This window comes from Mirounga angustirostris, unplaced genomic scaffold (assembly GCF_029215605.1).
Source record: "Mirounga angustirostris isolate CCGP_5_RB_7025 unplaced genomic scaffold, mMirAng1.0.hap1 SCAF_10, whole genome shotgun sequence".
Taxonomy (NCBI): domain Eukaryota; kingdom Metazoa; phylum Chordata; class Mammalia; order Carnivora; family Phocidae; genus Mirounga; species Mirounga angustirostris.
In genome coordinates, this window is record NW_026991718.1 from 88,151,303 (window position 1) to 88,167,861 (window position 16,559).

The following is a 16,559-nucleotide window of genomic DNA, read 5'->3' on the forward strand; positions in this document are numbered from 1 at the left end:
TGCTGCCCGGGGCTGTGAGTGTGGGAGTGCTTGCTCTTCTCTGGATGCTTGTTGGTTGGTTTGTTTGTTCAGAAATTTCATGAGGATTTACTTAGGTGGCCTCAACTTGTACTTTATTGCTTTGAAAATAAAATATGGAGAAAAGAAAAGAATTAACTTAGGTGTGGGGTTTTTTATTTGTTGTCCTACATGGTGGGACTTAGCCATCTGTCTACTTGGAAAGGTCTTATATTATTCCAGTAATTCCCCTTCTCTTCAACTGGTTCCCTTTCCTGGACTTTTAGACGATGCCTGGAGCTTTGGGATCGATATTTGCTGCTGCTGTTAAGGAAAGAGAAAATCTAGATAAAAGTGCTATAGAACAGAGCCAGGCAATTTCAGAAAATAAGCCACCAAATTTTGAATTATTTTTCTTTGTAAAAACTTTTTCTTATTTTTAATTTTAATTGTAAAAAATATATAATATAAAATTTACCCACTTAATCATTTTTAAATGTACAGTTCAGTAGTGTGTTAACTATATTCATGTTGTTGTGTTAACGGATTTGGAGAACTTCTTGTGACTCCAAACTCTGTACCTGCAGAGCAGCTCTTCCCCTCTTGCCCCCACCAGCTCCTGGCAACCACCACTCTACTTTCTGTCTCTGTAATTTGACTAAGTGTGTATGTAAGTAGAATCACACAGTATTTGTCCTTTTGTGACTGGCGTAGTTCGTTCAATACGATATCCTCAGGGTGCAGCCATGTTGTAGCCTGTGACAGGGTTTCTTTCTCTTTAAGGCTGAGTAATGTTCCATTGTGTGGCTATACCAGTTTCTGTGCTCCTTTGTCCATGGACATCTGGGCTCTTCTGCCTCTTGGCTGTTGTGGATAATGCTGCAGTGAACATGGGTGTGCACCTATCGCTGAGATGTTGCTTTCAATTCCTTTGGATATATACCCAGAAGTGGAATTGCTGGATCATATGGTTTCTATTTTTAGAGTTTTGAGGACCCTTCATACAGCTTTCTGTAGTGGTGGCACCATTTTACATGCTCACCAACAGTGCTATGTACTGTTCCAGTTTCCCCACGTCCTCACCAACGCAAACTTGTTTTCTGTTTTGTTTTTTATAGTGGCCATCCTAATAGGTGTGACATAGCATGTTATCGTGGTTTTTATTTGCATTTCTCTAATGATGAGAGATGTTGAGGCTTTTCCTGTGGTTGGCCATTTGTCGGCCATTTGTCAGCCATTTGTATATCTTTGGAGAAATATCTCTTCAAGACCATTGCCCATTTTTAAATGGGGCCCATTTTTAAATGGGGTTACTTGTTGCACAAATGCAACACTATTTATAGAAGAGACGGTCTTTTCCATGTCATATGGTCTCATCTCCTTACTTTTTATTTATTTAAAATTTTATTTATTTATTTATTTATTTGAGAGAGAGACAGAGATAGTGAGAGAGAGCACAAGTGGGGAGGAGAGGAAGAAGGAGGCTCCCCACTGAGCAGGGATCCCAGGACCCTGAGATCACGACCTGAGCCAAAAAGCAGACGCTTAACTGACTGAGCCACCCAGGTGCCCCTCCTTACTGTTTAGATGTGCTTTATGGAAGATTTCCTTCTGTATCTTCCAGTCTTGCCATTGGATTTTTTATTACAGCTATAATATGTCAGTGTCCCAGAAACCTCCGTTGGTATCCTAATCATTCCTTTGCCTAGCAGTCTCTCTTTTTTGATAACTTTAAATGATTCTCCTTTATCTCCTTCTGGATATTAGTTTCTCTTTGTGTGTGTATGGGGGGGGCAGGTCTTGTGCATGTCTTGGGTCTCCCCTCCTGTAAGCACCACCTCCCAAATCACTACCTCCAGATTCCAGCAAATGAGGGGTGTGTGTGAACATCAGAATTTTGAGGCCCCCATTCAGGTTTCTCCACTACTCCTGTAATTCTTTGGTCTTGTCACTCAAGCCCTTTCCTGAGACTCCTGAATGCACAGGAAGCCATGGGACTCTGCATGACTCTGCACTAGTAGGCTAGACCTGTGCCCGGGCCATGCTTTCCAGGTGAAGGTGGCTTTGCAGTTCTTCCAAGCCTTCCTGGCCAGGGTTGCCTACTGGTTCACCACTGAGGTTTGTTATGTGGTATTGCAGAAGCTACAGGAAGACCCCTCCCACATCCTGGGATGGGAGGAGGGCAGATTCCATCAGGTGTGCATGAATAGAGGCAGTGCCTCCTTTTTCCCTTTGTTTTGAAAACAGGGCTGGACATTATCTTGGGTGGGGGTTAAGAAATATCTTAGCAGATTGTGACTGAAAGATCTTTTTTGCCCTACTTGTAGAGCTGCTGTGCCTGAATCACATCATTTGCCTATACCTGTCTGGCTGGTAGATGAAGCACCTGCTCTCTTGGGACAGTGGCTCAGATTCACAGGGATGAGGGAAGGAGAGGAAAGGAGTGTTTCTGAATGGCCGGGAACTCAACTGTGTATTGAGTAGAATGAAGTGTAACCCAGGTGACATTGACTTGAATGTATGGGCCCCTCCCCTGTGTCAATCCTTTCATGGAGGCATACAGACAGACCAGTAAGTTCTCTCAACAGGGGGGCTGGCTTGTCATTGCTCCTGGGAGGACCCCTCTGGAGCCCTTTACCCTTCAGCTCCCACACCTGAGTTCTGCCCAAATCTGGAATCCTGGGGCAGGAGATCAGACAGGAAGGCCACAGGTTTGGCAAATCCAGTGTGATGAGGGTTTGCTGGGCCTTGATTTTCCTGATACCTCCTCTGTGATAGTCCAGGTATTGGGAAGAATCTTAAGTTTACTTGACCTCCTGGGGAATGTCCCCATCACTTGGGTGAGTGCTCTAGAGTGTGCTCCCTACTCTTCCCCTACTTTGCATACCCCAGCCTAGATCTGACCTGTACTGGAGGAGTCTAGGATGTGGCAGCCCTGAGACTAAGTGGACCCATAATGCTGGTGACCTCCCCTTTGAAATAGCTAAATTGCAGCATTATGTATTGCTCTTGCTTAAATGGGCTCATTATAGAATGTTTAGCATAAAAGTGCAAACCCAAAACAATTCTGGCATTTGAGATTTGGTAGGGTGCACAACAGACCTGTGCTGAGGTCGGCTCTGGGAATGAGGAGGCGCTGCTGGAGCCTTCTTGAGTGCCTGTCTTGTGGCCCAGAGGGCAGGTGGGGTGTAGAGCTTGGGAGGACTGTGCCAGTGACTCCCTCCTGGTCTTGGGTCACTGGATGGCAACCTGGTGGCCTATGGATTGGGCCTGTTTCCCATTTACATTTTCTTGATTTTCCTCTGACCCCCTAAGGCCCTGCTTTGCACTCACTGACCGTAACTATTATTGATGTGTTTCCCCTCGGAAGACCTGTGACCTCTCAGAAAGGTTCTCTAGAGACTGTTTCATAACCTGGCATGTGGGGGAGACCCTAAAGCCTGCTGGGCGCTCTGCACCTGCCTCGCTGCAGACAGAGGTGGCTGGTGGTTCTCTTTACCTGAAATGTGCTTCTGGCATTCAGCCTTCTATGAGGGGTTGGTCCCTGTTTTCAGAACCTGAATCTGTTAGTGTTTTACCGAGGGCAGGTTTTCTTTGCAGTCTCACCCCATAGACTCATTGTGAGTACACTGGGTGTTCTGCTGTGAGCCGACAAAGATGGGGGCCTGGGGGGGATGCTGTATGAGATGCCTCGGGAACAGGGGCTGTTCAAAGAGTTCATGCCGCTCTCCCCCAAATCAGGGCCCTACTGGCCCACTAATTCTGTGGTCTTTTTAGTCATATAGAAGCTCCTCCTGTTCTGTGGAAATCCCCACCCAGCCTCAAAAATGTGCATCTGTGCTCCGAGAGTAAATGAGGTAGAAGCAGCCTGGGCCTCCAGAGATGGCCCCAGACTTGGTGGGGCCTGGAGACATTGAAGATGAGCTGCAAACACAGCTCTTGTGGGTGATGAGGAGGGAGCTGCTGCCCTTCTTTTTAAGTCTTGTTGCCTCTCTTATTTTTTTCTTTGTGCCGCTCCTTGTTTCAGCAACGCTTTGAGATGTGGTGGGCAGTAGACCCCCATCTCACCAGGGGACTCGCCACCACTGGACCCTCCACACACAGCCTACACCTCCATGGGCAGCCAGGGCGCCTCTGGCCCCAGTTTGAGACTTTCTTCCTTCTTCTGTGTAGAAAGGGAAAGCTGCAGCTCAACAGGAACTTAAATTCCTGTGGTGGAGGGAGAGCCCGGCCACCCAGAGTGGTGTGGATTCAAGACTTGCCTATGGCTGGGAGAGGAAGACATTTCTTCTCTTCTTGCTCTGCCCTTGGGAAAACAGCCAAGCCTGCCTTCTCCAGGGACACTCCTGCACCACCCAGGGCATGCTTCACAGAGCATTGCTGGGTTTAGCCCCTTCAGGACTCACGAAGAGGCCTCATGGGGTGTTTGCTGAGGAAGGTTTTGTAAGAGAAAACCCTGGAGATACCCCGTGTCTCTAAAACAATTCTTAGGTAAGCTGTGTTACATCTCCGCACACAAGAGCGCAAGTGCATATAGTCATTTTTTTAAATGAAGAAGGCATGGAATGATCTCTCAGATGTGGTGTATTTTTTAAATGTTGTAAAATAATATGTATGGTGTTACACTTACGTAAAAACATGCATATCTATGTGTGTTATGTATGTACACACATCGGTGCATCTGTCCACCTTATAGACTTGGGAATAATTTCAAACCTATACTCCAAGCAGGGTTTACCTCTGGGAGTGGGGTTAGGCTTTTGTTTTGCTTTGATTTTTTTGTTTTTGTTTTTGTTTTACTTTATATACTTTTAATTGCTTGAATTGGTTACAACTAAAGGTAAAATAGAAGAAATGGAGGATTTGTTCATGATTTGCAGAGGTGGTGGGGGAGGGGGGCATTGTTCATAAGCAGGGCAACAGGGAGAGCTTGGGGTGGGGGAGCATCAGCATCGGGGATGTGTGGGTGTGGTAGGTTGTGCGTTCGGGGTCCCCTAGACACTCCTCACCCTCCTCACCCCAGTTCCTCTACTTCTTTCGCATACTGAATTTTGCCACTTGTCTTTCTTACTGTTATGTTCTCCTGTCCATTTACTTGTGGCTTATCAGAAATTAGCATTGGCAAATACCAGTACTTGAGTACAGCTTACCACAGCTGGCTGTTGTCTACAAAAGGATGCGGCTCCCAGCTCGGGTTGGGGACTCACCTTGGATGAGAAGCTTGACAGAGGTTGGGTTAGGAAGGTTATTTCATTTTCTGATTTATCCTTGATGTTTTTACATGTGTATCTGTGTTTCTTGATGTTGTCTCTGTCATCATCTCAAAGCAGTCTGGGGTGGGGGCAGGTTCCCAGCTCCACCTCTCCTTGCCCTTTCTCCGCTTCCCCACACTCCTGCCGAAGTGCACACATAATTTGATGAGTGGATAGGGCAGGCTTGTTATCCTTTTACTCCTACATCCAACCTGAGGCCATGAGCTTATATACTCATCCTCAGAGTGGATGCTGGCAGTGTTTACACCTGATCAGCAGGTGTTCAATCAGGAGCTCAGGGGAGGCAGTTCACCTTGTAAGACCACTGTGAAACATCACAATGAAGATTCTATTCAGTCAGTTTTTTTACTGTCATCGATTCTGTTGTTTTCCTGAGTAAGATGATACTCTGGGGTTGGGGGGTTGATGTGAACAGATTCCAATCCCTCATACAGTTTTTGTGCTGATGCAGACCTCCCTACCCATGTGGGTGATGGTGGTCCAATACTGTCAACATTAAAAATTATATCTTTGGGGCACCTGGGTGGCTCAACGGGTTAAGGGTCTGACTGTTGATTTCGGCTCAGGTCATGATCTCAGGGTCGTGAGATCAAGCCCCCATCAGGCTCCGCACTGGGTGTGGAGCCTGCTCAGGATTCTCTCTCTCTCCCTCTCCCTCTGCGTCCCCCCCACCATGTGCGCACTCTCTCTCTCCTCCTCTCTCTCTCTCGAAGAATTACATCTTTAATTGGCGTTTACTCTGCTGTCTCTTATTAGTAAGAGATGTTGCTTTACTGTTTCATGCTTACGAATTATTTGATTATTAATGAGCTTGATCTGTTTTCCATGTTTGTTTACTTATCATATTTCCTCTTTTCAGAATTGTCCTTGATCTGTGTTGACACACATGAAATCACCATTGTTATTGGTCAGAATGGTCTAGTATTGACAATTTCATATGGTTCATCCTCATACCTTTAGGATTTCAGTGTTTTTTCATGATTTAGCAACATTTTTCTAGTTATGAAGTGTTTCACTTTCTATAAAAATTTTTTAGAAATATAAAAATATAGAAAATGGAAATGTGTAATACCACAAAATCATCTCTTACCATTTTGATGTAGTTTTTTCCTCCTTCCTTCCTTCCCTCCATCCCTCCCCCCTTCCTTCCTTCCTTCCTTTTTTCTTTCTGTCTTGTCTTGTCCTTTCTTTCTTCTTCCTTTCTTAATTTCTCCCACATAATTGCAAAAGTCTCTTGATAGAACTGTTCTAGGCATAAGTGAATTATTATAATGTGAACTGACTAGTATGTATACTAGCTATTATTATTATAAAGATTTTATCCCGGCTTGATATTTTATCAACTGCACTTCTTCAAAAATGTGTTTTTTTAAGCCTATTGAATCTTCTGCCATATAATTATGCTGTAACTAGCAAGCTCTTTTCTTTCATTGGACATTTAATTTTCTTTTATGTCTTTGTAGCTCTGTTTCCTGAAGCATAGGAATTTCTTTTTTTTTTTTTAAGATTTTATTTATTTATTTGAGAGAGAGTGAGAGAGAGAGCCCAAGAGGGGGTAGGGTCAGAGGGAGAAGCAGACTCCCTGCTGAGCAGGGAGCCCGATGTGGGACTCGATCCCAGGACTCCAGGATCATGACCTGAGCCGAAGGCAGTCGCTTAACCAGCTGAGTCACCCAGGCATCCAGCATTGGAATTTCTGTAAGGAATTTGGTGTACGTAAAATAAGTAGGTCAGATAATACAATTATTTAAAAATTTCTTGGTAAATGTGACAAGTCTAGAATGTCTGGAAGACATGTGAGAGCCCCCTTCTTATGATAGCCTCAGCTAGCTTTGGGGTGTTTTTATTCTAGATAATTTGACCATGACAAATAGTATATTTATTTTCATTTGGACATTTTGAGATGGTTATTAGCCATATATTTTTCTTCTTTTGTGATTAATCAGCATCCTCTGTATATTTTATTGGAGTTTCCATTTTTTATTATAAGTACTTTTATTTGGTAAAATAATATTTGGAACTAAATACTAATAAGGGAAAAAATACCATACTTGTATATGTATAGAGAAAAATTAGAATGTATATTTGCCAAAATACTCATAATGATTTTTTTAGGTGGTGAAATTTTGGATGATTTTAGTTCTCTATTATATATTTACCTCTTTTTTCTGATTATTCTGTAATAGATAATTTTTTTATTTTTTAAAAGAGATTTATTTATTTATTTATTTAAAAAAGAGAGAGAGAGAGGGCAGGTGGAGGGGCAGAGGACAGGCAGATTCTCCACTGAGCAGGGAGCCTACCCTGCTCTATCCCAGGACCCTGAGATCATGACCTGAGTTGAAATCAAGAGTTGAACGCTTAACCGACTGACCACTCAGGCGCCCCTATAATAGATATTTTTCTTACAGAACAAAGAAATTCTGGCTTTTGTGAACAAGGACTGGCTCCCTGATCACTTGCTTCTGGCCTCTCGTACAAAGGTCCCACATAAACCTGAGTGTGCCCTGGATGCCTTTTCCCACGTGCCCAGCCCCTGCCCGGTGCCTGGGCCACCTTGCCAGGGGTCATCAGAGCGGTGGAAGAACATGTGAGGTGTGGCAATAAAAGTGTACTCTTGTTTTTCTTTTTTTCCCCTGGCATGTCCAGCTTGCTATGGGATGGAAGAAGAAGAGAACCACTATGTTTCACAGCTCAGGGAAGTCTACAGCAGCTGTGACACCACAGGGACAGGCTTTCTGGACCGGGAGGGACTGACCCAGCTCTGCCTCAAGCTTCAGTTGGAAAAGCAGCTGCCCATCCTTCTGCAAACACTTCTTGGAAATGATCACTTCGCCAGGGTGGGTATTTCACTTCATTCTTTTTTTTTTTTTTTTTAAGATTTTATTTATTTATTTGAGAGAGAGAGAGCACATGAGAGGGGGGAGGGGCAGAGGGAGAAGCAGACTCCCTGCTGAGCAGGGAGCCCGATGCGGGACTCGATCCTGGGACTCCAGGATCATGACCTGAGCCAAAGGCAGTCGCTTAACCAACTGAGCCACCCAGGCGCCCTTGACTTCATTCTTATAAAGAAAAGCACAGAGTACTGTAGTTAGCTGCAGGCATTTGAGAAATATTAGCGGACTAAGGACACATGCCAGAGAAGAGTTACTAGGAACTGGAACACTGCTTTTCCTTCTGGGGACCGCCTATATTGAAGCAAGAGTTTCCTTCAGATTACTCTTTTTTTGAAAGCATAGTAACTTCCAGAAGTTTGGTTTGGTTTGTTTTTTCCAGAAAGATGTTTGAGAGATTTGTCGAGAGTGGGGTGGAGGGTTGGTTTGGGTGGGTGGTAGGTGGTTCACAAAAACACAAGGGTCTGTGGGCAGCTGACACACTGAGAGACAGGCACCTTCCAAGTATCTTGAAGGCAGATTGTCTAGTAAAATTACACAGCTTTAAATTCATTCTAGCAGCTGGACAAAGCAACTGCACACCACTGTTGCAGGAACAAAGGATACCTATGTTCAGAGGTGTCCTCTGATTTTATCTAGGCCAGATAGAAAGTACTCTATCTCTGCTCCTTTTCACTAGGGAATTGAAGGTCATCTATAATGGTGATCTAGAACCTAGACCACAACTTGCTTTCCTGACAGAAACACTGAAAAGCACCTCCCACCTTGTCCCTACTTCTTAAATGTGTCTAGATGTTAACTTGTATGATAAAAACAGTGCTGGCCATCTTAACTTTGAAGGAAGAGCTTTTTTTTCCTCTCCCCCACAGAAATCAATAGAACTATTTTTATTTCAAATGAGAAAAAAAATCCAGCCTGAAGATTTTCCTGAATTGGCTTTTGGACAAAAAGAAATGAAGAAAAACAAGAAGAAAACCCTCACTGCTGACACAGGGAGAAAGTCCTGATGAAATGTACCTCTTGTTACTTCCCAAAGCATCAACTGCCCTGTGTTCCCAATGCCTATCAGTAGGATACTGTTAGTCCTCTTACAGAGCTCTGCCTCAATTAATCTGACCACACCCATTCTGTTTCTTTTTATTCTATGCCTGCCTCTTGGTTTTTTGTGTGTTTTTTTTTTATGGACTTAAGAATCAGGTGTATTTTTTAAAATATATTTTTTAAGATTTTATTTATTTATTTGAGAGAGAGTGAGAGCTAGAGAGAGAAAGAGAGCACAGACAGAGGGAGAGGGAGAGAAGCAGACTCCTCACTGAGCAGGGAGCCCGATGCAGGACTCCATCCCAGGACCCTGGGATCGTGACCTGAGCCGAAGGCAGACACTTAACTGACTGAGCCACCCAGGCACCCCAGGTGTATTTTTTTTTTTGAAAGATTTATTTATTTATTTGAGAGGGGAGGGGCAGAGGGAGAGGGAAAGAGAGTCAAGCAGACTCTGTGCTCAGCACAGAGCTGATGCAGGGTTTGATTTCATGCCCCTGAGATCAGGATCTGAGCTGAAACCAAGAGTTGGTCACTTAACTGACATTGTAGCACCCAGGAGCCCCAAATCAGGGGTATTTTTAATAATGTTCTAGCGCCTCTTTTTTTTTTTTTTAAGATTTAGTTTTTTATTTGAGGAAAAGAGAGCACGATTTGAGGGGAAGAGCAGAGGGAGAGGGACAGACAGACCGCATGCCAAGCATAGACTCCCAACACAGGGACCCTGAGATCATGACCTGAGCTGAAATCAAGAGTTGGACAGCCAACTCACTGAGCCACCCAGGTGCCCCGATAATGTTCTCGCCCCTCTTGATATCACCTAGAATTGTATTTGGGACCCAGAGGAGCAAAAAGCACATTTATGAAAATCAACACTCTGGTTATTCAGTATAAACATGATCTGGTTTTCTTAATTATTTTTGACAGTTGAGAAAATTCAAAACCAAAAGAATAACTTTTGGGTTCACATTCAGATGGCAGGTTCTGCTGATTGAACAAATCATATCATTCCCGAGCCTTGCCCCACTTTATGTTTTGTATGTGCAGAAGTGGTATAACATTTATGTATTTATTTTTTATTAACATATAATGTATTATTTGTTTCAGGGGTACAGATCTGTGATTCATTGGTCTTACACAATACACAGAACTCACCACAACACATACCCTCCCCAATGTCCATCACCCAGCCACCCCATCCCCCCCCTCCCCTCCAGCAACCGTAGTATAACTTTTAGAAACATCAAATTGGAGCACCTGAGTGGCTCAATTGGTTGAGCATCTGCCTTTGGCTCAGGTAATGATCCCAGGGTCCTGGGATTGAGCCCTCCTTGGGCTCCCTGCTCAGCAGGAGTCTGCCTCTCCCCCCAGCTTGTGCTCTCTCTCTCTCTCTCAAATAAATAAATAAAATCTTTAAAAAAAAAATAGAAACATCAAATTATGATAGAAAAAAAGGTTAGTATTGGAACTTCAGTAAAGAGAAAAATCAACTTGGGTTTGAGATTTCTGGCCTCCCTCACATCACATATATCCCAAAAAACAGTTCCTCTGAGTTGTAATCCTTCTGGGAGCCTGGAAGTTTCTCCACACTTTTATGGGGAGGTATGTTAGAAGGAGAGACAGACACTCATAAGCAATGACAGGAGCCTGACCTTTTCTGATTAACAATGGCTTGTGGCAAAGCTCTGCACATGTTCATCCATCTTTCTGTCTATCCCAACTCCATTCTCTTACAGCCATGATTTATGTTTCCAAAAAACAAGTCAGGTATTGGGTAAATTAAGAAACAGCTCTGCTTCCATTAGTGCTCTTGAGTCTGACCTGAAGTTGTCTCTCTTTCCCTCTCTGTAACATTTCAAGAGCAGTGCCCACAGCAGCTGATGCCTCTAGGGGCCTGCTTTTGTCTCCCTCCACCCCATACTTTTACACTACCTCCTCTGTGATGGGGGTCGTGGTGGATTATTTCTGCTTTCAGAGTTTTTACTGCTCCTTTGCTTCATCCCATAGACAGGGCATCGCTCACACAGCCAGCATATAGGTGAAACATTCTGTAGATGTTTTAGGGGAACCTGGTGTCAAGCCAGAAATATCCAGATAGTTGTTACCATTTTCTACAACAGAAACCAAATGGTGGAGATTTCAGGAGTCTTCAGAGAAAATCAAGAGAAATCCTTTATCCAGGAGAATTGATTGGATTTTCAGTTCAAATATCACACATCGTTTCCTTGTAGTAACTAACATATATGACATCATGTAAATGTTAGTCATTGATACTTCAATCCAGGTAAAAAATGAAGAACAATATTATAAACAATATTAATTTGAATTAGCAAGGTAATGTTTTAATTAATGTGTTGAGGGCATGCTCATTTTTAATTCCTATTTCCTGTTAAAGAAACATTACCAAGGTCTGGTTTCAAGCCAGAAATTAATGTGGCCTAAGATTCCTGTGGAGTGTGGGAAATTTCCATGTGCATTTTATGTATGTTCTCTTGTTTCTTTATCAGTGGCAAGGATCTTAGCTTTAGTATTTTAAATTTGGTCAGAAAGAGAATTTTACTCTCAAAAAATAATTATTTCTTAAATTGAAATATAGTTGACATACAATGTTAACAGTAGTTTTAGGTATACAACATAGTGGTTAGACAAGTGTATATGTTATGCTGTGCTCACCACAGGTGTAACTGCCATCTGTCACCATACTTTACTACAATATCGTCGATTATATTCTCTATGCTGTGCCTTTTATCCTCATGACTTATTCATTCCATAACTGGAAACCTATATCTCCCACTCCCCTTCAACATTTTGTCCATCCCCCTAATACCTCCTCTTTGGCAACCATCAATTTGTCCTCTGTATTTTGGGGCTGTTTTTGCTTTTTATTTGTTTATTCGTTTATTTTTTAGATTCTATTTTTTAGATGACCATGAGTGAAATCCTATGGCATTTGTCTTTCTGTGACTTATTTTAGCATAATACCCTCTGTGTCCATCCATGTTATCACAGATGACAAGATCTCATCCTTTCTTATGACCGAGCAGTATTCCTTTGTATACATATACCACATCTTCCTTATCCATTCATCTCTTGACAGGCACTTGGGCTGCTTCTGTATCTTTGCTATTGTAAATAATGCTTCAATAAACATAGGGGTGCATATACTTGAAAAAATAATTCTTAACGTAGTGTTACTGAAAATAATTTTAAAGTTGAAAATGATTGTCAAAGGGTCTAGCCTCTCTTTGTGATGAGTGAGTCTGAGATTATACAGAGATGATGGTATGTCCTTTTTGGTGAAGCACCTGAGTATTATGAGTTTGTTCATCCCCCTTTCTTGAGCTACAAAGGAAGAAAACACAGAAACACAAGCACAGTCAGAATAGTATCAGATAGGGGCACCTGGGGGCTCAGTTGGTTAAGCCTCTGCCTTTGGCTCAGGTCATGACCCCAGGGCCCTGGGATTGAGCCCCACGGCAGGCTCCCTGCTCAGCAGGGGGTCTGCTTCTCCCTCTCCCTCTTCTCCTGCCCCTTCCCCCACTCATGCTCTCTCTCACTATCTCTGTCTCTCTCGCTCTCAAATAAATAAAATCTTTTAAGAAAAAAAAAGAATAGTATCAGATAAAATGTCAACACACTTGGCCATCAGATCCCACTACTGTTTGATGGTTGGAAGAAAGTCAGCTGATAAGTATTACCAAGGACACAAAAGAAATCAGAGATTAAATCAAGCAAAATTGTCATTTCCTTTTGCTTCCATGTATTCAACAAGTATTTTTTAGAAGAGATTTCATTTATTTATTTGTCAGAGAGAGAGAGCACTAGCAGGGGGAGTGGCAGGCAGAGGGAGAAGCAGGCTCCCCACCAAGCAGGGAGCCCCATGCGGGGCTCAGTTCCAGGACCCCAGGATCATGACCTGAGCTGAAAGCAGACACTCAACTGACTGAGCCACTCGGGCGTCCTTTCAACAAGTATTTTTGAGCACTTAGTATGTGCTCTGCAATATGCAGAAGCTAGGATGTGATCATCAAAGAAATATAATGTCTATCTTCATATGAAATGAAATCTATGCAAGATATTCATTCTAGTATTGATTCAAATAGCAAAAGATTGGAAACAGCCTTTTAAATATGAGATTGGTTAAATAAATTCTGATAGATCCATCTGATGAAATTTATGCAGTCCTAAAAAAATATGAACAGGCTTCAGACATTCTGGTAGTGGCAGGATAGCAAACACAGGCCAACGTTCCAGGGAGGGCTACTAAAAAAGCTGAACAAAATCATAAAATCAAAGATCTTGAAAATGGTAAAGAGCAAATAAGTCAGTGAAGAATTACCAGCCTAAAAATCTGTAAGTCACACACTGAGAGAGGTTCAGCCCAGCACACAAACCCCATTAGTGCTGAGAAACTGTAAAATTGATGTGGTCTTTGGGACCTCAGAGGGCCAGGAAAATCTATGTCAAAACACAGGTTCAGGGGCGCCTGGGTGGCTCAGTCAGTTAGGTGTCTGCCTTCAGCTCAGGTCATGATCCTGGAGTCCTGGGATCGAGTCCCACTTCAGGCTCCCTGTTGGTGGGGAGTCGGCTTCTCCCTTTCCTCCCTGCTTGTGCTCTCTCTCGCTATCTCTCTCTCTCACCCAAATAAAAAAAAAAAGTTAAAAACAAAACAAAACACAGGTTCACCCAAGGTAGAGAACCTAATAAACTAGCCCCCAATTTAAGGAAGGATCTGAATCAGCCATTGTGCTTTTTGCTGTCTGGGCTTGTCTCCTCTCAGTGGTCTAGATAAACCTCATTTAGCTGAAGGTGGTCCTGCCCACAAAAATAAACAAATGCACAAATAATCCAGTGTCAGGTCATGATAACATGTGTATCCCAGGCAAACAGCTGTATTTAGTGCTCAGTGGCGGCAACAGAGGTTTGCTCATTCAAATTCTGTGCCAGATTTGAGAAGCATGCCTGGCTCTATAGCCCCAAATCTGCTTTTCCAGCATTTACTGGTAACCTTTTGACCTACGTAAGCCCTTCTGTTGACTTCTTTCTGTGTGACTTACTGAAGCATCCATAGAGAACAGAGCACATAGCAGAAGTGTACACTCAAGTGACTATCCCATACTGAGCACACCTGGGTGACAAGCATCTGGAATCCCTCCACATGTGTCTTGCAGTCCTCTCTCACTAAGGCCACTACTGTCCTGACACTAACACCATAGATTTGCCTTGCCTGTTTCTGATCTTTGTAGAATGGAAATACACAGTACATGCTCACTACATAGTCTCTGACTTCCTTTACTCTATATTATATCTGTGAAATACAGTTCATCTTGTCTCGTTGTTTTTTTTCCATCATATTTCATTTTTTGACTGTATCATAGTTTACCCATTCCATTTATGAACATCTTGGTCATTTCTACTATTCTTCTAATAAATTATCTTCTTGAAAAATGTCTATTGAAAGTGAAATAAAAACATTTCAGACAAACTACAGAGTTTAGCACCAGCATACTTAAGAAAAATGAGATTCTAAACCATGCACTTCAAATAGATAGAAAATTATCCTAGACAGAAGGTCAGAAATACAAGAACAAATGAAAAACAAAGCAGTAAATATTTGGATAATTCTTAATGAACATTGATTATATAAAATAAAAAATAATATTTCATGGGGAGTTAAAATAGAGCAAGTTAAAATATATGGCAACTCATAAGAAAGGCATGAAAGTCAGGAGTATAGTAGATGAAATGAAAGTGTTACATAGGCTTCCTGTTGTCACGGAAGAGGGTAAAAGTATCGACTAATAGTAAACTTTGATAAGCTGAGGATGTGTGATGTAATTTTTAGGATAAATGGTCAGAGAAAGGAAATAGACTATATAACTTCTAACTTAGTAAAGGGAAAATGAAGTCCTAAAAAAAAAAGTCAGTAAATCCAAAGAGAGGAAACCAGGGAGAAAACACAAGCAGGTCAGATTGAAAGCACACAATAGAATAGTAGATTTAAATCCAAATATATCAGTAATTATATTAAATGTAAATAGACTAAATAGTTAAAAGATAAAGCTTTTATAAACGACACCTGAAATATATGGATACAAAAAGTTGACATTATTAAAATTTGGTGAAAAGATGTATCATGTAGATACTAACCAAAAGAAAGCTAGTCTTTATGGTAAAAAACATTACCAAAGTAAAGAGGGTTAGCATTTTATAGTCATAAAAGATTCAGTTCACTAAGAGGATTTAAATGCATATTCTATGACCCAGCAAGCCCGTTCATCGACATATACTCCTAAGAAACTCCTAAGGACACATGTGCAATACTGTTCAAAGCCTTTTTTAAAAAAAATAACCAGCCACTGGAAACAATGGGAATATTCATCAGTAGAATGGATTAATAAATTTTTGCACAAACAATGGAATACTATACAGCAGAGAAAATGCATTTTGCATAGCAGCTTGAATGAACATTACAGAAGTAATATTGAGTCTAAGAAGCAGGACATAAAAGAATATATGCATATGATTCCATTTAGATCAAATTTGAAAAGAGGCAAAACTAAACCATATTGTTCGGGGATGCATACAAATGAGGAAAAAAGCAAAGATGTTAAAACCATAAAAGAGTGGGGGGCAGGGAATTTAATAGGAAAGGAGCCGTGGTGGAGGAGCCTCTAAGGTGCTGATATTATTCCATTTTTTGGTGGGGTGGTGATAGCCTGGATATTTTCTTTTTGTATATTAATGTTTTATGATCATCAGATCCCCATTTTGGGTACATTTTATAATTATTAAAATTGGTAATAGGAGTTTTTTGGTGATTAGTTTGTGACTCACTTTTACTTGTTATATTCTTCTATTTAAAAAAAATCTTAAGTGAGGGGCGCCTGGGTGGCTCAGTTGGTTAAGCGACTGCCTTCGGCTCAGGTCATGATCCTGGAGTCCCAGGCTCGAGTCCCGCATCGGGCTCCCTGCTCGGCGGGGAGTCTGCTTCTCCCTCTGACCTGCTTCCCTCTCGTGCTGTCTCTCATTCTCTCTCTCAAATAAATAAATAAAATCTTTAAAAAAAAAAAAAATCTTAAGTGAGTATTAGAACAAATGAACGTTCTCAGAGCTAAAGGCAACAATAAGATGTTTCCATCTGAGAATAAAAACAAAAGGCTAAGGTATTATATAGTGATCTGTTGAAAGTAGTGCTGACCTCTCTTTTCTTATATTTACCAGGTTAACTTTGAGGAATTTAAAGAAGGTTTTGTGGCAGTGTTGTCATCAACTGCTGGTGTTGGCCCCTCAGACGAAGACAGTAGTTCTTTGGAATCAAGTAAGAGGATTTCCTCCTCTCACTTCAAGTGTT

General features: G+C 41.9%; 1 protein-coding gene across 1 annotated transcript in view; it reads left to right on the forward strand.

Moving 5' to 3' along the window:
• Positions 1–16,559, forward strand: part of NINL (ninein like) — a 189,631-nt gene that overhangs the window by 90,984 nt on the left and 82,088 nt on the right. Inside the window, exons 2-3 of the mRNA XM_054509981.2 lie at positions 7,920–8,110; positions 16,430–16,526. Of these exons, the coding sequence (XP_054365956.1) occupies positions 7,931–8,110; positions 16,430–16,526 (277 nt within the window). The 5' untranslated portion in view covers positions 7,920–7,930. The remainder of the gene's footprint in view (positions 1–7,919; positions 8,111–16,429; positions 16,527–16,559) is intronic.